The following is a 24,775-nucleotide window of genomic DNA, read 5'->3' as shown; positions in this document are numbered from 1 at the left end:
AAACCCCACCCAAGCATCCCTCAGAGCGAGTGGCACAGAGACCCCTTCAGCATCTCCTGGACACTGGACAAAATAAACTTGGTAGAAATCAAACTTTGCATAAAATGCTTTGATGAATATTTGATTTCCCACAAGTCACATAAGATAAAAACACAAACAAATCCCAACATGAATAAATGGACAATTCAAGCAGAGATGTGGCAATTCCAATATTCATTGCTTCCTGCACAGCTCCAGCTCAGTTGCTGGCAGGTTCCAATAAAAGAAAAGTGGAAAATCTGCCCAAAACAGATCATGAAAAGGAAGGGAAAGCTCTGTGTAGCTGTCACAAAGGTGATGGGGACAAAGAGAATGATGATTCTCACATTTGCTAAAGTGCCCAAGCCTGGGAATTCAGGAGTTATTCGGAAATTTAGCTACTTGATCTGGGCTTCTTGTGGGCCATTCAGCTGCCTTGTGTTCCTCACCATGGGGTGAATGAACCTTGTCAGTCTCGCTGGTATCATTTGCTCCGTTTCCTCCAGTGATTTTAACAACTTTATAAGGAAAGACAGCAAATTATTTTCTTTACACTGGCCACCCATAAAAGCCATTTTCCTCATCATTTCTCCCTTAAAGAAATAAAGCTTTTATAAGCTCCATAAGCTCCCCAGGAGGAAGGAGGGACTGTGTCCAAGTTTGCAAGAGTTCCTCCAGAAAGAACCACAACCTCCTCAGTGGAGGGAACCATGCTGTTGTCAAAGGCACTTGGGGTCAGAGAACAGTGCCCTGAACTCACTGTGCCAAAATAATAGGGCATTATGGTTAAGAAAATTCTTAGAGAGATGTCTCTGCCCCAATTAAGGTGATAATGAGACCAAATCCAAAATGGATTTTATTGAACAGTAAATGTGAGGTAGAGAGAGAGATGGAAAGAAAGAGAAAAGATGAGTGACAGGGGACAGAGCCCTCCCCTGCGGCAGTGCCAAGTGTGACATTGTCCCCTGTGTGTGTGTGCCCTTCCCAGGGTGGGGGTTTTACAGCTGAGCCAGTTTGGTTAAGGGGGGTGGTGTTCACCCCCTGAGCAGGGATTACCCCACTGTTTCAGGTTGCCATGCAAGATGTAACCAAATGCATGTTTTCAATCCCCACCTTCAGCAACTGCTATAAACAGGTGGGGCATTGTTCTTTATCTCTTCCATGACTCAGCCCTGATAACGCCCTCCAGGGGAGATATCTCCTGTGAATGGGCCATTGAGTGTCACTGCAGGACTGATAAAATTCCATCCTCCCATTGTGGGATGCTCCGCCCAGGGGGAGGATCCAAGCATTCCTACCTGGATATAAGCTGACACTTTGCTACACCAGGAGCAGCTTGCCTACTGGATTGCCAGAGTCCAAGAGCTCCATAACCACCACTGGACCTCCAGAGGAAGACCAGACCCTTCTACAGGATCACTGCTTCGACAGAATCACCTTCATCACTCCAACAGGACTGCAACCACCATTTACTGGGACTGCTGCCAGCACCCTGACCAACAAGGTGTCAGGTTATATCCTGACTCTGTCAGTTTAAGGCAGTGTTTGTATATCGTTGCCTTGATCATAGTTTTCCTTTAAATTGTAATTCTGGTTAGACCCTCCCCAGGTTTGCCTTAAAACCAGTACAAAAAACTCAATGTACTCATTTCTTGTTTTCCTCCCAAAAAAGAATTCCCCAGTCCCAAACCTTTGCCAGATGGAAAAGGAGTCTGGGAGCAACAGGAAGGATCCCCGGGACACCCAGATAGGTGAGGAGGAAGTCAGTTCCTATTTCCCCCTCTCTCCTGCTCCATCTCCCAGCCCAGCATGGCCCCCAGCTTCAGGACAACCCTGCTGCCAACCCGGTCCTGCTGGGGATGCACTGGGGGGATCTCCTTCCCCTTCCCTCTGGCATGGAGCCAAATCCCATCCTCTCCTTGTCTTTCCTCCCCCAGACAAGAAGCTGAGGATTGGAACCAGGGAGGACAAATCCCCACAGCAGAACCTCGTGGAAGAAGCTGTTATGAGTGGCTCCAGGGCACAGGAATCCAACGGGGATAAAAATCCCAATAGATTCCACAGGAAAAGGAGCTCCAAACCCAGCCCAGGGTTCTCTGAGGAGGAAAGACCCTCCCTGAGCCAGGAGGGTGGACAGAGCTTCAGCCAGAGCTCAGAGCTGGTGGTCCATGAGCAGCTTCATGACGGGGAGAAGCCCCACAAGTGCTTGCAGTGTGAGAAGAGCTTCAGGCAGAGCAGAACCCTGATCAGCCACCAGAGGATCCACACTGGGGAATGGCCCTACGAGTGTGGGGAGTGTGGGAAGGGCTTCAGCTACAGGTCAGAACTCATCAGGCACCAACGCATCCACACTGGGGAGAGGTCCTACGAGTGTCCCCAGTGTCAGAAGAGGTTTCAGACCAGCTCGAATCTTCTCCAGCACCAGCGGATTCACACTGGGGAGAGGCCCTTCCTCTGCCCTGAGTGCAGGAAGGGCTTCAAGCGCAGATCCCACCTCATCACCCATTGGCGCATCCACACTGGGGAGAGGCCCTACGAGTGTCCACAGTGTGGGAAGAGCTTCATCACCAGCTCTCACTTGACCAGACACCAACGGAGCCACCAGTAAGGGATCCCTGCAAATGCCACAAATGCAGGAACAGCTTCATCCACCACTCCAGCTTCATCCCCCATGGGAGAACCCACATTGGGAAGAACCCTGGTGATCCATGATCCATGCTGGGAAGACACCTGTCCCTTTTCCTGCCCCTATCAGTGTCATGATGTGGCATTGAAAAACATGAGGGTCTTGCCATGGCTGTGTCATTACATTCACTCCCACCTCAGAGAATTTCCAGGTGCAGAAAAGGGACACACTCTCTCTCTCTCTCTCTCTCTGAGAAGAAGGGTGTCCTTTCCAAACAGGGGAAATTGTGGCCAGGCAGACCCAGTTGTGTTTTAGTTTTCCCTGTAAACTGTTTCATTTATCCCTTCTGTTATCAATATTGTTTCAGTTCTGTTTGTCCCTTATCTTGTTCCTGTTCCTAATAAATTGTTCTTATCCCAGCCCGGGATCTTTGCCTTTTGTGCTTTCCATGGGAGGTGGGAGGGCAGAGAGGGCAGCACAGTTTTGGGGGGAACAGGAAATTGGGGAATCCCATTCCTGAACCCCAGCCCATGGAAACCGAGCATCCCAGCTGGTCCCAGCCCTGGGGGCCATGGCAACAGCCTTGGGAGCGGGTCCCTGGCTGGGGCTGTGGGAACCTCTTCCCTCTGGTGCCCAGGGACAGGAGTGGAGGGAACGGCTGCAGCTGAATCGGGGCAGGCTCAGGTTGGATGTCAGGAAAAGGTTTTTGCCCAGAGGCTGCTGGGGCCCTGCCCGGGCCCCCCAGGGAAGGGTCCCAGCTCCAGGGCTCTCTGAGCTGCAGCAGCGTTTGGACAGTGCTGTCAGGCCCAGGCTGGCATTGTTGGGGTGTCCTGTGCAGGGCCAGCAGTTGGACTGGAGGATCCTGATGGGTCCCTCCCAGCTCAGCCAATTCTGTGGTTCTGGGATCCCGTGAGCCTGGGGATGGGGCTGCCAATGGTTGCCATGGCAACAGCTCTGACTGCAGGCCTGAGTTGGTGTCCATGGCAACCACCCCTGGCATGGGGTCTCCATGGAGCTGCCAAGGGACTGACCATAGCAACAGGGAGCTACTGATGGTTGCCATGGAAACTGACCATAGCAACAGGGGGCTGGTGATGGTTGCCATGGAAACTGACTATAACAACAGGGGGCTGCTGATGGTTGTCATGGAAACTGACCATAGCAATAGGGGCTGGTGATGGTTTCCATGGAAACTGACAATAGCAACCGGGAGCTGCTGATGGTTGCCTGCTTAGGATCAGATTTGTCACAGGCCCTCAGAGGGGTTCCTTGGGGACTTTCCAAGAGTCTCCAGGCTGTTCCAGAGCTGGAATCTCACAGGCACAGTCAGGGGCTCCATGGAGACCTCTCTGGGGTTTCTGGGGATGGTAAAGAGCCCTGTGGTCAGAGGCAGTCACAGCCATTCCACGGAGACCTCCCAGGGGACCTTGTGCTGCAAAGGCATGGACTTGTCACAGGCACTCACGGAGACTCCACGGTGAAATCCCAGGAGTCCCCAGGCTGCCAAAGAGCCGGGATGTCCCAAACACTCACAGGGTTCCTGTCATGGGCAGATATATTTACATAAATATGTATTGTCTATTATGGTGATGATTAGACAAAATTGCCTTAGTCAGAAATATTTATGCCAGGATGTAAGAGATGTAAAATATATTATACAGAGCACTAGGAAATTATTTCAAAGCAACTGTATTAAGCAAAACCTGTAATTAAGCAGAGATGGATGTCACTCCCCCAGACCAATGACCATGGGCAATTCCCTTTGGCTCAGCCTGGAGCAGTGACCTTGAGGGTGTCCCCACCACTGGGAGGAATCCCCACACCGCTCAAGAATGGAAATGTCAGGAGATGCTGCCATTAAAATTTGGGATTGGGGCTTTTCTCGTCTGAGGTGCTGCCCTGTCAGTCAGATGTGCCCAGGCTGGGCCAGCTCAGCAGCTCTGCAGAAGCTCTCAGTGGTGTCACTTGGTTGTTCCTTTCTCTGGGGATTTTTCCAGCTCTGCCAAAGCTTCAGCTCCCTCTGAGGATGTTGAACTTTGGGATGGAGGAGTCAGGCTGGTTTCAGCATTATTCACCCCCAAAACAGTGTGACTCCTCTCCTTCATTTCCCACTGGGGGCTTTGCAAACAGGGCCTTGCTGGAGTTGTTGGAGCCCATTGCAGGCAGAGCCTCCTGCTCCAGCAGGAACTGCCTTTCCTGTGCCATGAGCAAGGCAGGTCCCGCTGCAGGAAAAGCCCCAGGCCAGCCCCAGCACTGGGAAGGGCTCGGACACAAGGGCAGAGTGCCGTGCTGGGAGCTGTGCCAGGGAGAGCCTGAGGCACAAAAGGCACCTTGGCAGCAGCAGCTGCTTGCAGGCCATGGCCAGAAGCCTCCCTTGGCAGCCCGGCCTGGTGGCCACCACTGCAGAGCTGCTGCCTCAGGGCTCATTCCTGGCTGGGCTCTGAAAAGCCACTTCTGCTCCAGGAGCCTGACTAGGAAGCCATTGGCCCCAGCAGCTCGGGGACAAGATATTAATGACAAAACTCTTCATGCCCGCAGAGCCAAGGCAGGGGCAGAGGAAAGGGCAGAGCCAGGCCCAGGGGACAGGGCTGCCATGGTGATGGCTGTAAGGTCACTGCCCCTGCAGCAGCCTGGCTGCCCTCAGCAGAAATTCTGGCCAGAAGCCTTGTGAGGGCACCCAGCACATCAGAGAACCCACAATGCAGGAATTCTGTCACAGGGGATGAGAGGGTTTCACTGGGTCAGGCTGCACAAAGCTCCTGCTCTTGGACAATTTCTGGGATGGAAAATCCACTTCTCTGAAAAACACTCGCCATTTTTTTCTACTTTTATAATTGTAAACTATTTCCTTCTCCTAACAAATGTAAATCCACTCTCATTCAGTTTATAAATATTGAAACTTCTGTCACTGCAGGATTTGGGAGAAAATAACTTTGATCACTTTTTTCCATTTCACAGCTCTTGAAGAGGAACCAAAAATCTCCCAGGACAAGGTTTGCAGGCCTCATCACATAAGCAGCAGGGAGAAGCTGATGGCTCTGTGGTCAGTGGTTTGGAGATTGAGGACAGAACAGGAATATCTTGGGAGGGATGGAAGGGTGGTTTCAGAGAGGCTGGAGCTTTCTTCCATTGTGTAAAACAGCCAGAGAAAGGAATAATGGCACCAAGGGCAGCTGGGGAGGCCCAGATGCAACATGACGAGAGTGAAATTTCTCTCCCAGGGCAGGGCTGTGGTGCAGCACGTCCCCAGCAGGAGCCTGTAGCAGCCCCAGGCTCTGTGTGGGCAGGCAGAGGCAGGCAGGAGGCAGAGCTGTCAGCAAAGGAAGGGCCCAGCCAGGTGGGGCAGCCGGGGGATGCCGACAGCCTGCAGGGACAGAGGCGCAGGGCAGGGACACCGTGGGACAGCCTGGGCTGCACAGGGCACAGGGATGGGCAGCAGCTGCAAGACAGCCCTGCCAGAGCCAACTTGGGCAGCACTTTGGCCATGGCTGCTGGCCCTGGGCCTGAGGCCATGAGGGGACAAGTGACCCTTGCAGGGCTTGGGCCTCATTGCCTCCTTGTCCCTGCTCAGCAGCCTGGCAGGGGCCGCCCCATGCTCCTGCCCTTGGCATTGCACATCCCCACATGCCAGTGCCCATCCCGGGAAGAGCCCTGAGCAAGGAGGGAGGGACAGCATCTGCCTGGCCAGGGGCTGGGGCTCAGGCTCTGGCCCTCTGCATTCCTGACACACATCCAGCTTTGCTCAGCACCAGAGACAGCTTTGCCTTGCTTGTCCCCAGCTGTCATCACTGCCTCCAATGTTCTGCTCTAACTGGAACTTGGGGACACTTTCTCACTTGTGTCCCTGACAGGGATCTATTCAAAATACAAGAAACTTCAGGGTTTCAATAGAACTGAGTCCATGTGGGACCTGTGACATCCCTGAGGGGGTTGTGACATCACAGAGCTGACTGTGACATCACAGAGTAGGATGTGAGGCCATAGAGCAGTCTGCCATCATAGAAGGTGGCTCTGTGGCATCAGAGAGTGGGTTGTGACATCATCTGGTAGCTGTGTAACATCACAGAACAGGCTGTGATGTCACAGAACAGATTGTTACATCATAGGGTGACTTTGTGACATCAGTCATCTGTGACATCACAGCACTGCTGTATGAAATTACAAGGTGACATAGAGTTGGTTCTGTGCCATCACAGGGGCAGTGTGACATCACAGGGGCTGTGTGACATCACAGAGATGGCTGTGTGACATCACAGGGGCAGTGTGACATCACAGGGGCAGTGTGAGGTCACTGGGGAGGTCACTCTGCCCCGGCCCCCCTCACAGCTCCCCCCAGAGCAGTCCAACCCTGCTCGTGCACAGCGGGGTCCCCTGTCCTTCCGGGTCCCCCCGCCCCCAGCCCCACAGCCTCCCCCAGAGGATGTTCCACGAGATCGACCCCAGAGCCTGACACAGGGACAGGGGGCCGGGGCCCTGGAGGTAGGACAGGGGGACAGGGACCCCCCGGCAGTGTCCCTGTGTCCCCCAGGGCCAGAGCCTGGGCCAGGGCTCCTTCACCCTGCTACCAACGAGGCCTTGAGAGCGCTGAAAAAATCCCCAGCAAGGGAGCAGCAAAAACCAGATTTAATATTAAGTGACAGCAGCACAACGTTCCTTGGAAAGAGTCACTCTGCTCCTGACTGGACACTTCAGGCACACCAGGGAAACAAAGCAACAACAAAACCAAACAGAAGCCAGGCAATCAAACCGGAAATTAACCAAGAAATGTCCCTGTGTGTGTGTGACACAAGTGAGGGTAAGGATAAAAGGAATACGGCCCAAAGGCTTAACAGGCCTCACACTTAACAGGGCTTACACCTTAAATGTGACTGATACCTTAAACATCAAAGTTTAGCAAAACAATAGCATTTAACACTTTTTAACCTAACTTATAACCTATGACCTAGCAATTTACCAGAGGAATAACACTTAACAATATTTAACTTAAACAAATAACTTAAATAAAATGTAACAATTTAGCAAAAGAACAACTCTTAGCAGCATTTAATTTAGCTTAGACCTTGTGACTTAACCTTACTTACTGATATCTGGATATCTGACTGACTCAGCTATCCAAGGCAGTCAAGCCCCTCAGAGAGCAGCATTTCTGCCACATTTCCCCAGCACAGGCACTCCTGTGTGCACACAGACACAAAGACTCAGTGCAAGGCACCTGTGAGCAATTCTCCTGAGGGCAGGCAATGCTCCCTGTGGATCCTTTGGCATCTCCCCAGCAAAGGGCAAAGGGTTGAGCCTGGAGGAGTGGGGGGATTGGCCCAGGCTCTGTGGTTGTTCAGGATCCCCGAGTGCAGCAAACGGGAGAGTTCCCGGCTGGGAGAGGCCCCACTCAGAGGGAGTCGCTGGCCCAGGAAAGCTCCAAGGGCTCCTTTTGGAGCCCTGTTTGCAGGGCCCCAAGAGAGGGGCTTCAGTCCCAGCAATGGTTCATCCTGGCTGCACTTGGCACCAACAGCTTTCTTTGGCAGGGTGAGAACAGGGATGTTGTGCCACTGAGGGAACCCAAACAGCTCCCAGTGCTGCTCCTAAAGGAACCAGGAGCTGGTTGGGCAGCAGCAGTGCCTGGAGCAGACAGTGTTTGTGATGAGCTGCAGAGGAGCTGAGCCCAGGGGCTGCTGGCCAAGGCCGAGGCCCAAGGAGCATTTCTCAGCTGGCAGGGCAGCCTGAGAAGGGGAGAGAGGAATGCAGCAGCACAGGGCCCATGGAACCAAGGGACCATTGTGACACTGTGGGGCCTTGTGACACCAAGGGACCAGTGTGACACTGTGGGGCCCTGTGAGACCAAGGGACCAGTGTGACACTGTGGGGCCCTGTGACACCAAGGGACCATTGTGACACTGTGGGGCCCTATGAGACCAAGGGACCATTGTGACACTGTGGGCCTCATGGAATCATGGAGACCACTGTGACATTGCTGGGTCTCATGGAACCAAGGGGACTGTACTGATGCTGTGTGGCTCCATGGAATGTAGGGATCATTGTGACACTGAGGGGCCCCATCAAACCAGGGTTCCATTGTGACACCAAGGGGCCTCATGGCACCATATAGACCATTGTGACACTTTGGGGTGTCATGGGACCAAGGGGCCATTGTGACACTGCGAGACTCCGTGGAGCCAAAGGTCCATTATGACATTGCAGGGCCTCATGAAACCATGGGGAGACCCTTAAGACACTTCACAGCCTCATGGAACCAGGGAGCCATTGTGACACTGAAGGGACTCATGGAATCATGGAGACCATTGTGATACTGCAGGGCCTTATGAACCTAGGGGCCATTGTGACACTGCTGGACCCCTTGGAAACAAGTTACCATTATGGCACTGTTTATATGACCCCATAAAAGCAAGGGAACACAGAACAGCTCTGGCTGGTTTGGCCTCCCAGGGACCATCTGACTGGTCCAGCTGACCTTGGCATGTTGAGGGTCTCTTCTCTTCTGCTGGTGAAACACTGGGGCTCCATGTTTTCCTTCCTATGGAAATGATCTCTCCTCCTCCAAGCACCCATGACCAGAATTGGGATTTCACCTCCGAATTTCCTTATATCGAGTGATTGTTCCAATAGGAATATTGCCAGGAGAAGTCTGTCTTGCAGTGGTTTCACAAGGGTCACTTCCCATCTGTCCTCAAACCACTGGGGAAGGCTCCATGCTTTCCTTCCCATGGAAAAGAACTGTCCTGCTTCTCCAGGTGCCTATGGCCAAGATTGGGCTTCCACCTCCAAAATTCCCATAATCCAAAGACTGCTCCCAGACAAAATCTGCCATTCCTGACAAGTCTGGCTGGCCTTGGCATAGTCAGTCTCTCACCTGCCTTACAAACATTAGGCTCTGTGCTTTCCTTCCTATGGAAAAGAACTGTCCTGCACCTCTAGGCACCCATGGCCAGAACTGGGATTTCACCTCCAACATTCCCTATTCCGATAGACTGGAGGAGATTGTTGCCTTGAAACATTTCATGTGTGGGGAGGAAGGGGCAGGTCCAGCCCTGCCCTGCCCTGGAACCCCAGCCCTGCTCTGCCCTGGAACCCCAATGCCCCCAGAGCCTCTATCCCAGCCCAGCAGTGTCTGCCAGTCCCTGGCACAGCACAGGCAATGCTCCACAGCCACCTCTGCAGCCCCAGCCCAGCTCCTGAGGGACCAAATGACCCACAGTCCCACCTGGGGGAAGGGCCCAGGAAGACCAAGGGGAATTGAAGGCTGACCACAAGGCAAGCACACATTTTGGCCCTACCTCCTCTTGGAATTTCCATCTTACCAGTGCTGGAATCCAGGAGCTGGTACCTATGTATGTGCTTCTCTGGATATTTTTTGCCTCTCTCTCTTTCTGTGTCTTCTTCTTCAGTTTCTGTGCTCCTGGAAATGTTGAGTAACTTAAAATTGAACAGGCTTAGAGTTTGTGAAGTTGAATAGGCCAAGTCAATGCTTTCAGAAGTGTTTTTTGTTGACTGATTATCTGTCGTAGTTTGACAGAAGAAGAATTTTAAAAAGTAATACAAAACTTTTTGCGTAACTGACAATCTGTTAAACCACTAAGATACTGAACATGCCTCTGTTAAACACAAATGTTAAAGACAAAAAAACCCAGGAACCTCCTCTTTCTTTTCCAGTAAACAAAGAAGCAGCAAGCCCTGGCCCTGGGCCCCATCTCAACTAAACCAAACCAAACCAAACCAAACCAAACCAAACCAAACCAAACCAAACCAAACCAAACCAAACCAAGCAACCCTGCTGTGGGTTGAGCCCCTTCCCCCCTCCCCAGGCTGCCCCTCTCCCCATCAGCCCCATTCTAACCAAACCAAACCCAACAACTACCAAACAGGAAAACAAGAGGCTACAAAACCCCAACCAAAACAAAGTTAGCCACAGCTATTAAAATCTTACCATCAAGTCCCTTTCCTCCAACACAACTCAAACCAAAAACTCCTACAACCCACAACCCAGAAAAAATAACCCTACAACTAAAACCTTAAACACAAAAAACATTAAACACAAAAAAAAGTCAAAAACAAACCATAAAACCAATCCTAACACAGCCAAACCACAACTTCCACCACAATTTACTGGCAGGTCAGGTGTCAGTCCTTTCAAATCCTCCTTTGAGTATAGGAGAAAAGCAAAATATAATCATATAAAAAACAATATGAAACCATCAAAGTCAGTAAAGAAGAAAATAAATCCCAAATAAAAAAAAAGAAGAAAAATTACCTAAATCTAAAAACTATAATCCTCTTATAAACTATAAAGAAAAAAACTATTTTTCTTTAAAACACAAAAAACTATTAAAAATATTTTCAAAATAATATCAAACAAAAACCTCCATACTAAAATAAACAAATGTTAAAATAACTGGAATTTCATCAAAAGTTTAAACAGGAAAAAAAGTCCAGTATCCTCAAGAGAAAATCTCTATTCTCAGAGATAAAAATAATTTTAAAAGTAAATAATAAAGACTTTTACCTTTAAACAACTCCTCTTTTAAACAATACCCTGTAAGTCAACATGGCCCATCAGCAAACTGTAAAAAAGCTTGTAGCAATAAAAACAACTTCACAATAAATAACTTCTACCAGCAATTGCTATCCATGACCAAATAAAGAACCACAAAAGCCCTATTTTTTCCCCTTGTATAAAAATCTCCATAAGCTTAACACCAAAACTTCTCTCTCAAGGTAATCTAAAAAAAAGACTATTCTAGAAATAGTAAACTAACTTAGAAATTGTAAGTTTAGTTTCTCCACATTGTCAGTAAAAAGTTGTAAAGAAAAAAAAAGTGTAATAAAGAGTTCATTTTAATTCTTTCTACTTTTTTCTTTTTTAATTTACTTTTAATAAAATTCCTTTATACCTTAACAAAATTTTAGGCCTACTTTACCTTGTAATCCTATCTTACAACAAAATACATACATAAATAATTAACCAACAATAAAACCCACCACATTCAAAAATCCATTAATTAAGAAATCTCAAGATTAGAAAAATCTTGAATTAACAAACCAAAACCACTACAAAGTCATAAAGAACCTTTTGCCAAAGTTTCTCTGATTTTGTAAAGTTACCAGTAAAAGCTGTTTGGTTGTTTTGAGCTCCTGAGAATCTCCTGTTGGTATTTCTCCAGGGAGTCCAACGCACAATACACAAACAATTGTAATTCCTTTAAAATGTCTCAGTGAGAGATTTGTTTCAGGGATGGGGGTCAGGGCTTGTGTGTCCTGCTTGGCCCAGCCCAGGCAGGGCTTTCCCAGCCCCATTCCACACTCCATTGCCCAGCTGGAGCCGCTGGTGCCTCTGAGTTGTGCTGCCCCAGCCCTAGGGACGCTCTCCTTGTCTGCCCATTCCCCCACGGTCTCTGGGCAGGGATTGCCTCAGTGGGGGCTGTTGACATCCTCAGCACCTTGGAGGCTGCTGCTGAATTTTCCTGCTCCAGAGGCTTGTTCAGCCTTCAGCTCTTCAGTGCAGGAATTCAGTGTCCCAGGGCTCATTAACATTCAGAACAGCTAAACAAGCCAAGCCTCTGGGAATAATTTGATTTAAGTGTTCAAATCAAATGTGCAGTTAATTAGTCAGATTTCAGAAGCCAATTCAATGTGAATAGCCTGAATTTAAAAAAACAGCAAGAAAATATTTTTTTAGGTCCCGCAATTTTTTTTTTACTAGTAATTCATTGAAATGTGCAATCTCCAATTGACATTAAATCCAAGTACCTCCTCATGCAGTTTGACTGGGTATGAAAATCAAGGCCTTTCATGGCTGACAATCAATCAGACTCTGTCCCTACCCCCACACCACCATTTTCCGCATCCAAGGCTGGTACTCAGAGCAGCCTTGTGCAAATCTGAGCTCCCTCCAGCCCACACTTGACCTAGCCAACAGACCACAGTTGAGCAGGATATAACTTAATTAAAATTACACCATTAAAATAACAATCACACAATTACAAACTCTTCCCTGAGCTATGTGCAATGTCCCAGCATGTCTGATTAGTCCACTGTTCACAACTGATTTGCATACTAAAATTAATTTTTGACTAATGTAGTTCTGTGATAGATATAAACACAATTAAGTTCTTGTATCAGGATTCTTGTCCTGGACTGAGGACAGAACAGCTCAAACAATTCCTGGTTTGCAAATCTATTGGTGGTGGATGGAGAAGGGAGGTCAGGCTGCTCTTGGTGTTGAGGAAATGTTGAAACCAGCCTGACTCATTTCATCTCCTCATGCCCTGGCTGATCTCCCCTCTTTCCCCTTCTACCCATTGGCTTTTGTCTCCCCCCAGCCCCCTGGTGAAGAGCCTGGCTCTGTGTTCTCCATCCCCTCCTGGCTGGCACTGCCAGGCTGGGATGAGGAGCCCCTCAGCCTTCCCTGCTCCAGGCTGGACCAGCGCAGCTCCCTCAGCCTCTGCTCACAGCCCCACCTTGGAGGCCCTTCCCAGACCCTGCTCCAGCTGCCAGACATCTTTCCTGCCCTGGGCAACCCAACCCAGGCCACAGTGACCTGGATAATCCCCGTCCTTGATGTCCTGGTCACACAGCCCTGGCCCCTTGTCCCCATGTCAGGCTCTGGGGTGGATCCTGTGGAACATCCTTTGGTGGAGGCTGTGGCTCCAGGTGGGCCAAGGGGGTTCCTGGGTGACAGGGACCCTGCTGGGCATGAACAGCATTGGAGTTGTTGGGAGAAACTGTGAGGGGGGAGCTGGGGCAGAGTGACCAACCCAGTGACCTGACACAGCCCTGCTGGGATGTCACACAGCCCCTCTGGGATGTCACACAGCCCCTCTGGGATGTCACAGTCCCTCTGGGATGTCACAGCCCATTCTCCAATGTCACACAGCTGGTCTCTGATGTCACACCAGAGTCTGTGACGCCATAGTCTGCACTGTGATGTCAGACCTCTGCCCTGTGATTTCACAGCTGGATCTCTGATGTCACGGAGGCAGACTATGATGCCAAGGCTGCTCGATGACCTCACCTAACCCACTCTGTGATGTCATAGCCCACTCTGTGACCACATGGTACCAGATGATAAATTGTCTCCACCAGGTGAGCTCACACCTGGAGCTTGCTCTCCGCAACCCCAGGCCTGTGGAAACCACACAGTGCCCATTGTGTGAGAAGGGAAACGGAAGTTCAGCAGCCTGAGTGTCCTGCCAGCTCAGCCAGGCCCACAGGAACATTGGGGTCCACGAGCACCAGGGACCACCAGGGAGACCCCCAGGACAGGAGATTGCATGGGCAAAGAGGAGGGGAAATATATTAATGATTTTGGGGAAATGATTATCATATGTATTTTTAGTCCAGGACAATCAATGAATATGTATGCAAAATACAGAATATAAAGAGAAACTTTCCTGTACTCAGCATGCACAGCTTTGGGAGGAGCTCTCCCCCGTGCATCCAGCTGAATAAAGAATGCTGCTTCTTAATGCTACATTGGGGTTAAGGAATTTTTTGTTTTACCAAATTTTTGGTAACACTCCCACTGCCAAGGAAAGCTCTGTCTGCTGCTGTTCACAAACAGAGAAGGGCTGGGGGCAGATGTGGGGCTCAGAGGCTGCCTGGGGCACAGTGACCATGAAATAATGAAATGTTCAATGTTCTGTGAAAGAGGGAGGGGCAGCAACAAAGCTTCTTCACTGGAAATAGGAAGGGCAGACTTTGGCCTGTTTAGGCTCCAGTTTTGGGGAATACCTAATCAGGTACTGATTGCTTTAAGGGAAACAGCCCTTAAAAACAAAGGGGTCCTGGAAGGATGGACACATTTCAAGAAAGTAATGTTAAGCGGGAAGCATCTACATTGGATAGAAGATCAGGGAACTTAGGAAGTGTTTAAGGATGTTGTTAGGTCATGCAGAATGAAAAGCTGAGATGTGAAAGCTCAATTAGAACTTAACCTGGCCACTTCTTTGAAAAATAATAGGAAATGTTTCTATAAATAAACTAATAGTAAAACATGGGATAAGGCGAACCTCTACTCTTTATTGGATGCAGTGGAGAATATAGTAACTAAAGATAAGGAAAAGGCTACACTACTTAACACCTTGTTTTTCTCAATTTTCAATATTAGGACAGGTTGCCCTCAGGACAAGTGTTCTCCTGAGCTGGTAGATGGGCACAGGGAGCAGAACAGCCCCTGGAATCCAGGAGGAAGCAGTGGGTGACCTGCTGAGCCACTCAGATGCTCACAGGTGAATGGGATCAGACAGGATCCATCCTAGGGCAATGAGGGAGCTGTGGATGAGCTCCCCAGGCTGCGCTCCATCATTTACCATCAGTGCTGGCTCAGCAGGGAGCTCCCAGAGGACTGGAGGTGCCAGTGTGAGCCCATCCCCAAGAAGGGCTGGAAGGAGGAGCTGGGGACCTCCAGGCCTGTCAGCCTGACCTGGGTGCCCAGCAAGGTTATGGAACAGATCACCTTGAGTGCCATCACAGGGCACCCACAGGATGGCTGAGGGGTCAGAGCCAGCCAGCGTGGATTTAGGAGTGGCAGGTCCTGCCTGACTAATCTGATCTCCTTTTATGACCACGTGACCCACCTGTGGATGCAGGAAAGGCTGTGGATGTTGTGTGGCTGGAATTCAGCAAAGCCTTTGATGCTGTCTCTGACAGCATTCCCTGGAAAAGCTGCAGCCCACGGCTGGGGCAGGTTCCCTCCTCGCTGGGAGATTTAAGAGCTGGCTGGAGGCTGGGCCCAGAGAGTGGTGGGGATGGTGCTGCACCCAGCTGGTGTCCAGGCGCTGGTGGCGTCCCCCAGGGATCTGTGTTGGGCCCAGTCCTGTTTAATATCTTCACTGATGATCTGGGTGAGGGGATCAATTCCACCATTCACAAATTGCAGATGGCACCAAGCTGGGTGTGAGTGTGGATCTGCTTTAGGGCAGGACAAGAAGACACAGCCTTAAGCGGCACCAGGGGAGGTTCAGGTTGGAAAATAGGAAGGAATTCTTCACAGAAAGGGTGAGTGAGAATTGGAATGGCTGGCCAGGGGGAGGTGGCAGAGTCCCTGTCCCTCTCCAGTGGCACTTAGCGCCATGGTCTGTGTGACAAGGCAGTATTAGGGCATTTGTTGGACTTGATGATCCCAAAGGTCTTTTCCAGCCTATTTGATTCTGTCATTCTGTGATGATTGGGGGACACTGGGGCCATTGTGACACTGCAAGGCCTCATGGAACTAAGAGGACCATGGTGACACCATGCAGCCCCATAGAACCAGGGGTCCACTGTTGTGCTCTGGGGCCAAATGGAGCCACGCAGTGCATGGTGACACTCTGGGTCCTTGTGGAACCACAGAGGCCATTGTGACACTGCAGGGCCTTGTGTAACCAAGGGGTTTCACCATTTTGACACTGCAAAACCAAGGAGACCATTGGGAGACTCCAGGGCCCAGTGGAACCAAGGGGCCATTCTGACACTGCGAGGCCTCATGGAACTTAGGGGACATTGTGACACTGCAGGATCCTGTGTCACCAAGGGGCCACTGTGACACAAGGGGGCCTCAGGGGATCTGGAAGAACGTTGTGACACTGTGTGGCCTCATGGAAACAAGGAGTCCATTGTGACACTGAGGGACTTGTGGAACTACAGAGACCATGGTGACCGTGTGGGACCTCATGTACCCATGGGGCCATTGTGACACTTTGGGGCCTCATGGAACCAAGGGGCCACTATGAAACTGCAGCACAAACAAGAACATGTGAAGCCCCAAGGAACCAAGGAGTCCATTGTCACATTTTGGGGCCCCACGGAACCAAGGAGACCATTGTTGCTCTGCATGGTCTCATGGACCCAAGGAGAACAGTGTGACAGTGCAGGGCCTGGTGTAACCAAGAGGCCATCGTGACACTGAGGGACCCCCTGAAACCTAGGACATCTTTGCAGATGACACCAAGCTGGATGTGAGTGTTGATCTGTGGGAGCATAGAAGGGCTTTGCAGAGAGACCTGGACAGGCTGGATTGAGGGGCTGAATCCAGCAATTTCAGGTTTAAAAAATCCAAGTACCAGACCCTGCAATTTGGCCCCAGTGCTATAGGCTGGGGATGGAGTGGCTGAACAGCAGCCAGGCAGAAAGGGACCTGCAGGGACTGATGGACAGCAGGCTGGACATGAGCCATCAGTGTGACCAGGTGGCCAAGAAGGCCAATGGCTCCTGGCCTGCCTCAGGAATGGTGTGGCCAGCATGAGCAGGGCTGATGTGCCAGCACTGCTCTGCCCCCAGCTCTGCACACAGACATTGCTGCTGCAGCTCCAGAGAAGGCAACAAAAGGGCATCTCTGCAGAAAACTTTGCTGGGACATCCTTTACTTCCTTTAAATACACCAAGAGTGCAGTCCCCCATTGACACAGTCTGTGGCCACAGGGAAGGTGGAGAAAAACAGAATGAGAAATGGCACAAGCAATGATGTTTCTTTGTGGACAGAATGGAAAAGCTAAAACAAAGGAAAGAAATCTCCAAAATGAAACCAACAAGAAGTATCAAAAACTAGTTTTATTACAAGTGATTTGCAGAAATTGTGCAGCAGTTTAATGTTCCTGAAAGCACCCAGTCATCAGTCTCCTCACAGCAGCCTTGAGCTCCTGGTTCCTCAAGCTGTAGATGAGGGGGTTCAGGGCTGGAGGCACCACTGAGTACAGAACTGACACAGCCAGATCCAGGGATGGGGAGGAGAGGGAGGAAGACTTCAGGTGAGCAAACATGACAGTGCTGATGAACAGGGAGACGACAGCCAGGTGAGGGAGGCAGGTGGAAAAGGCTTTGTGCCGTCCCTGCTCAGAGGGGATCCTCAGCACGACCCTGAAGATCTGCACATAGGAGAAAACAATGAACACAAAACAACCAAATAGCAAGCAGGCACTAACTGCAATTAGCCCCAGTTCCCTGAGTGAGGAATTTGAGCAGGAGAGCTTGAGGATCTGGGGGATTTCAAAGAAAAACTGGCCCAGGGCATTGCCATGGCACAGGGGCAGGGAAAATGTATTGGCTGTGTGCAGCAGAGCATTGAGAAAGGCACTGGCCCAGGCAGCTGCTGCCATGTGGGCACAAGCTCTGCTGTCCAGGAGGGTCCCGTAGTGCAGGGGCTTGCAGATGGACACGTAGCGGTCGTAGCACATGATGGTCAGGAGATAAAACTCTGTTGCAAGAAAGAAGATTAGTAAAAATAGCTGTGCAGCACATCCTGTGTAGGAGATGTTCCTGGTGTTCCAGAGGGAATTGTGCATGGCTTTGGGGACAGTGGTGCAGATGGAGCCCAGGTCGCTGAGGGCCAGGTTGAGCAGGAAGAAGAACATGGGCGTGTGCAGGTGGTGGCCGCAGGCTACGGCGCTGATGATGAGGCCGTTGCCCAGGAGGGCGGCCAGGGAGATGCCCAGCAAGAGGCAGAAGTGCAGGAGCTGCAGCTGCTGCGTGTCTGCCAATAGCAGCAGGATGAAGTGGCTGATGGAACTGCTGTTGGACATTTGAGCTGTCTTGGCATGGGGATCTGTAAGAAAAGTAATCATGGAATAGTTGGGTTTGGAGAGGACTTTAAATATCCCAGCACAGCTTGGGGGCACTATCCCCGCACTGCCTGCCCAGGGCTCTGCTGCCTGGAGCTGTCCCTGCCAGCAGCTGCTTCTCTGTTCCCAGGGCTGGGCCCTGCCAGTGCTGCCAGAGCCCAGCCCAGCCCTGGGGGCTCGGCTCTGCCCTGCAGACCCCTCCCAGCTCATGCACTGCCCAGGGGCAGCTCTGGCTCTGCAGGCTCTGATAGGAATGTCAGAGCAACCCTGAGGAGGCTGGAAATTTGACACTGATGCTGCCTCAAAGGGGCCCTGTGCAGATTTCTGTCACTGACTGCTTTATTCAGATTGGAGACAAAATGATTTTATTATTCCATTCTGAACTGAGAGATGAAAATCTATAGGCTCCATCCAGGCAACCCAGAGAAGTACATTAAAAAAGCAGGATTTTCGCTTTTATGCAGCCCCTGCCTTGCTATGCTCCCTGTATAATGTACTTGGAAATGTGCTGCAGTTAAATGCCATGCTAAGAGCAGCCCTGAACAATGCAGCATCCTCCCTACACAAGGAGAACACTTCCAAGCTTGACCAGGTGTCTCCTCCCACCCCAATCTTGTCCCCCAGCGCTGGCAGCAGCTGCCAGTGCTGGCTGAGAGCTGTCCCTGGCTGCAGCAGAGTCCCTGCCCCAGCACAGCACCCTGGGCTTCAGGACCCCGCTCTGCAGGACATCCCCGGGCACCCCTGGCTGCTCTGCACAAGAGACAATCAGAGAATATACTCACAGGGTCTGTATGCATTGCGATGCTCCAGCTTTAGAAGATGGCTCCAGGAGCTGCAGCTGCACTGTCCTGCAGCCAGAGGTTCCTGTGCCAAGGGCTGGCAGTGATTGTGCCCCAGGAACTTCTCAGCCCCTTCCCAGCCCTGACTGATAGAAGCTCTCTGTGCCTCTGTGCTGTGCCCGGGGTGGCTGCAGGCAGAGCCCCAGCCCTGCTGGGCTGGCAGAAGTGCTGCTCATCAAGAGAAATGTGCTTTTGAAGCTCTTCTTGGTTTGCAAGGAGCTGCCTCTGGGCCAGGAGCCCAGCCCAGCTCAGCAGCACAGACACAGCACCAGGACTTTAATGAGCCTCTGGGGCTTTGTGCTGAGGCCCTGACCATCAGTCCCTGAGAGGGAGCTGAAGAAACCTCTCCAGAACTCCAAGTCAGAATCCAACTCCAAAGTTTCTTGGACTTTTAATGGGTCCCAGTGAGGGACAAAACTGAGAGTGTCCCCAGGCCCCAGGCACAACAGAGAACTGGAGGCAGTGATGACAGATGGGGACAAAGAGAAGCCAAGTCTTTGTGCCCTGGGGCACAGCAGGGTCTGTGCCACCAAGGGCTGGGAGGAGACACCTTGTCCTGAGACCCTGGGGCCTCCTGGCACAGCCCCAGCCAGGCTGGGCACTGTCAGCCCCTTGTCCTGACCTCAGCATCCCCCCCTAGCCCACATCCCAGTGGCCTCAAGGATCTGCTGGAAGGGGTCCCTGGGGGCCCTTGCTCAGCAATGGCCCTGGGGCTCCTTAATGCTCCCTGCAGGTACTGCAGGTTTTACAAAGGACTTTGGGTTTGGCTTTTGCCTTGGAGTCTCTGAGAGGTTTGTGCAATCATGGCCTCCAATTATCTGCTGTAATTAGTCCCTGGAGAGGCTTTGTCAGTAACAAAACTCAGTGGGGTTCATTAATGCTTCAAGGTACTTCAATTATTTTAAGGTACTTGGTGTTGCCCTTTGGATACAGACTCTGTGAGAGATTTGTGCAATCATGGCCCCAATTATCTATTTTAATGAGTCCCTTGAGAGCTTTGTACTGACATTCAGTGGGGCTCATTAATGTTTTGAGGTACTCAAGGTTTTAAGGTACTTTGGATTTTTCTTTCTCCACTCTCCATCTCTGAGAGGTTTTTCTGCCATCCTGGCCTCCAATTCTCTCCTCCAAGGAGTCCATGAGGAGCCTGTGTTGGGGATGGACCTCAGTGGGACCCATTCATGCTTTGAGACACTTGGGGTGTTTCCTCTGCCTTTGACTCCTGGAAAGGTTTGTGCAATCTCCTCTCAGGCCCTGAGGATCAAGGGCTCAGCTCCAAATGCAAAGTGAGGCTCATGAGGATCAAGCAAGTCCTGACAAACCCTGGCTCTGCCTTGATTTCCCTTTGGTCTGGAGCAGTTCATCAGGAAGATTTCCTTTTACAGTTACGGAGAAATATTTCAATGAGCTTCTAAGAAATATGTAATCCTATTTTAAAGGTTGTATTTTATTACATTTCTCTTTTGAGAAGAGGTGATTGCAGCATTCCGTTCCTGATATTGATATAGTGCTGCTCCTAAGGAGGTCTGGCCATGTCAGAAGAGTTATACATTGGAACTGGAGTCTAGTGTGGACAGCAATGCCTCAGATTCCCCAACCCCATGTGAGACATGATTTTCACTTTCAATATTTTCAATGGTTTATTAAGTCCTTATCAAAATACAACAGAAGGGTCTTGATTTTCATATCTTTTCAAATACAACAGAAGACTGAATAGAGAAAAGAAGACAGTGCCGGAAGCAAAGAATTCAGTCACCATGTGCTCATCCACAAAATGGATGCTCTGTCTTTTATATCTCTAGCCCCTCCCAAAGTCTTGTCAATTGACTCCTTTTTCTCTGTCTAGTGGTGGAGATCACTGTCTTACACCTTGATTGGAGGTCAGGTGCTGCCATAGTAACAAGCTGACCCTCCCAAATGCCCCAACTACTGAGGCCGTCCTGTGATAACAATGCAAGGGGCGGGGGAAGGATAACTATACATCTACAAAACTTCTCTTAACATATATTTAATATTCACCCCTTAATTGTGTGTGGAGAGTCAGGGATCTGCGTGCGGAAGAAATCGGGCTGTACGGTCAGTCAGGACATCTCCCTCCCTGCAGTAAGACCTTTGCCCCGTACCTGGCCACACCCAGCCGGACGTGAGCAGAAGGAAATGACACCGACTGCCCAAGCTATAAAAACCCTTGTGACCCCTCAATAAACACAGTTTGCTGTCCACCACATTGGTGTCAGGAGCATATGGACCGAGTGACCCTGGGGTTTGGGCCACCGTGCCAGACTAAGAACCAGGTCGCCACGCCTTGAGAAGGCAACATCTGGTGCCAAAAACCTGGGACATGATCACTGCCCAGGGTTCAGGGATCACCTGGACGAGGAACCGGCGGCTGCACAGCTGGCCTAGTGCAGCGGGGGGGAGGCCCCCGGACCAGCAAGGAGCATGGACGCTCTCGCGAAGGTCGTAAGTCAGATACACACGCAGTGGGGTATCGAGTGTAAGATAAATGACTTATGTCTCGCAGTGCCGAGACTGATAAAGCTAGGGGCTATAGAAAACCTGGTAGAAATTCTCCATCCGGAGATCTGGGATAATTGCACAAAGGCTCTGGCCGAGGAAACCATGTCCTCAGGCTCAGGGAAAGCCCTCAAATTGTGGGGCAGAGTTATCCAGGCTCTGCAAAAAGCTCGGCAAGAGCAAGAAACCTAGAAAGCCGCGCAAACTTGCTTATTAGCCACGCCGCAGTTGGGGGTAGGGGCAGCGACGCAAACTGCGGAGGACTTTGACCTGGTTGGGCGCGTGGAGGCGCCAACGCCGGAACCCCCTCAGCGACCGGCCTCACCATCGGAGGGGGGGAGCGCGCGCAGGTGTTTTGGCAGGAGCTAGCAGAGGAGGCACGGAATGCTGCTATAATATTGGACCCCAAAGCGGCTGATAAAAAGGCATCCCCACCATATGCCTTTGAAAATGGCTCCGGAGTGCGTGACCAGGGCTGGAATGAAGACACGGGGGGCAGAAATGCGGAAGGCTCGCTGAACAGCGCAAGCGTGGGTGAGCGGGGATGAGGGGCAGCCCCCACCGAGAAGGGACGTAAGACCAATCAAAGCGCTCATTTTAAATTAGGCCCTTACAGGGCAAGAACCTCCCCCAGCATGAGGCGGGGGGAGCCCAGGGGGAGGGAACGGCCTGACCCCCGCAAGAAGGGGCGGGGTCGGAGCCCAAGGAAATGGCTGAGCAACCCGGAAACATCCGGTCAGTCGACTTCCGGCTCGGACTCTGATTTGAGCTGGGACGGGCTCAAAAGGTGCTCGGAGGATTCCGACACGGATTCGGGCTTTAACAAAAAGGGAGGAGCGGCATACAAGATCACTAGCTGCAGCGCTCCTGCGTGGGTTAAGGGGATATCAGAGAAAGATCGAACCCCACTTACAGACTGGCGGAAAATAAAAATGGCTTGCGCAGAGTGGGCTCCATCTGCCACACTGGTGTTCCCGGTCCGTGTGAGGGGGGCAGGCAGAAACCAAAGAACCTACTCCCCGGTAAACCCGAAAGACGGGCAGGCAATTGTAAAGTGGTTGCAGACAGGGGAATTAATTCTGCCATGGTTTCCACACTCATTGACAGCGTTTTTGGAGGCGATGATATGCTTCCCTTTGATATCAAACAGACTTGCAGGCTGATTTTCGATAGGGCGGGGATGATCGTTTTTAAACAGGAATGGGAGGACAATTGTGTAAAGCAGCTAGCCTTAGTAACAGGAGCAGAACATCCACTGCATGGCTCCAGCATACCGAGGCTAATGGGCACAGACCCCACTATGATCACCCCCCAGGCGCAGGCTGAGGGCCTGCGGGCCCATGAGGTTACGACAACAACCTGTGCTGCCGAGAAGCCATCCGTGTTGCTTCCAAAGTAATAGCCAGGGCATCGCCATGGTCCACTATAAAGCAGAGTGAGAGTGAGAGCTTCACTCAGTTTGTGGACTGCCTTCAGGCAGCATTAGATTCCTCTGCATTACCGTCAGAGGCGAAGGGTCCTGTGCTAGCAGACTGCCTACGCCAGCAATGCAACTCAGCCACCAAGGACATTTTAAGATCACTGCCACCTGGGTCCAATGTTGCTGCCATGATCAGACATGTTGCAAAGGAAGAACACCTAGCTCCCATCCAAGCAGCAGTTCGCACTGCAATAACCAGCGTGATGGCACCAAAGTGTGGCCAGGCAGGCCACGTGGCAGTAAACTGCTCCCAGTCAGGACGCCCACCAGCAGCTGCTCCACCATGCCAGGGGAAACTTAGGGAACCATGCTGGGTATGTGGAAAGAAGGGGCATTTAGCTAAGGAATGCAGATCCAAGCCTCAGGGAAACGGGAAGGGGAGGGGGCAGCCGGGCCGTACCCAGCCTCCTCCCACCTGGAACATGCAGCGGCCCAGCTACAGCAACCCTCAGTGGGGCACAGGGCTTCCATGCCCACCACCCCCTCAATGTCGGATTTCTGGGTTGTTTAGATGGTCTGGGGAAAAGCCTAAAGATGGCCTTGGGCTTCCGGGTTCGAAAGGACGAGAGGAAGCTTCAGATTTGTTCTCGGTCTCGGTGTTTATTAATTGCTTATCTAAAAGATTTTCTCTTGGCTTGACAGAGTTCTGCTCAGCAGTCAGCCATGGGCACACACTGAAAGCCTCTGGGGCGGTCACTTATCTTTATACCCGGAGTTACGTATACAATATTTATCATTTTTCTCCAATACCCTCTTCTCTTATTAACCAGTGTTCTCCTAGTAAGGTCCAATCCTGGAGTGCCAACTCCACCACAGAAGATGGAGGCCTAGAGGAAGAAGAAGAAGGAGAAGGGCACGCCCCAATCTCTCCATCTTGCCTCTCTAGACCCCCCTGTACAGGGATCTTAAACTCTGTATCTCACACTCCAATTAACTTGTCCCTTCACCATTCACTCTAGTGAAATCTTCTCGTCTTCATACTGATGTCATCTCCCATGTGGGATCAAAGTCCAGCCACCAGACATTTCTGGCAGCATTCCAGGACTCCTGAGCCCCCCAGGGGGGGTCTTGTTCACCCTGCACCCCAGTTCTGAGAGACTGAGATCCCACACTCAAGAAATGACCAACTTCGTTGCCCAACCAATGGCTCAATCAAACCCATCTGCACCTCAGGAATACCAAGAACAGCTCCCTGGGGGCGAGGCCCCTGGGTGGCTTTGGCCATGAAAGCATGGGAACGAGACCCATGGGTGGCCTTCGCTGCGAAGGTGGGCAAGCACCCACTGATGGCAAACAGACTTTACGCAATGCCAGCTGTTGAGACCCCGAGCGTGGCTTGCAGTTACCATAGATACGTACAGCGGTATGATTGTGGCCACCCAGCATCCCAAGACCGATTCCAAAGCGACCATCCAACATTGGCTGACAGCCGTGGCATGGCTTGGAGTTCCAAAACAAATCAAAAAAGACAACGGCACAAAATTCATCTCAAAGACGGTCCAAGCATTCGTCTCAAAATGGAACATCGCCTTTGTACATGGCATCCCATACAACAGCACCGGACAAGCCATCGTCGAAAGAGCAAACCAGACTCTGAAAACTAAACTGGAAGTACTAGCAAAGACAGAAGGCTTCACCAATACCATTCCCCCAAGTGACCAGGCGCGCATACTAGCAACTGCGCTGCTAGCGTTAAATCAATTCCCTAGGGGGGATGAAACAAACAGTCCTGCCCAGAGACACTGGGCCA

General features: G+C 51.1%; 1 protein-coding gene across 1 annotated transcript; it reads right to left on the bottom strand.

The window, feature by feature from the left end:
* Positions 1–17,217: 17,217 nt before the first annotated feature.
* On the bottom strand, positions 17,218–18,174 carry LOC128942834 (olfactory receptor 14A16-like). Its single transcript, XM_054285481.1, has one exon. The coding sequence runs from the start codon at positions 18,148–18,150 to the stop codon at positions 17,218–17,220; it is 933 nt and encodes a 310-aa protein (XP_054141456.1). The 5' UTR covers positions 18,151–18,174.
* Positions 18,175–24,775: the final 6,601 nt, after the last annotated feature.

Source organism: Melozone crissalis, unplaced genomic scaffold (genome assembly GCF_028551555.1).
Source record: "Melozone crissalis strain CALT ecotype California unplaced genomic scaffold, PUWL_Pcris_2 ptg000044l_1, whole genome shotgun sequence".
In the NCBI taxonomy this organism is placed as follows: Eukaryota; Metazoa; Chordata; class Aves; order Passeriformes; family Passerellidae; genus Melozone; species Melozone crissalis.
Note: the sequence above shows the minus strand (reverse complement) of the source record. Positions and strands in the feature narration are given on the sequence as shown.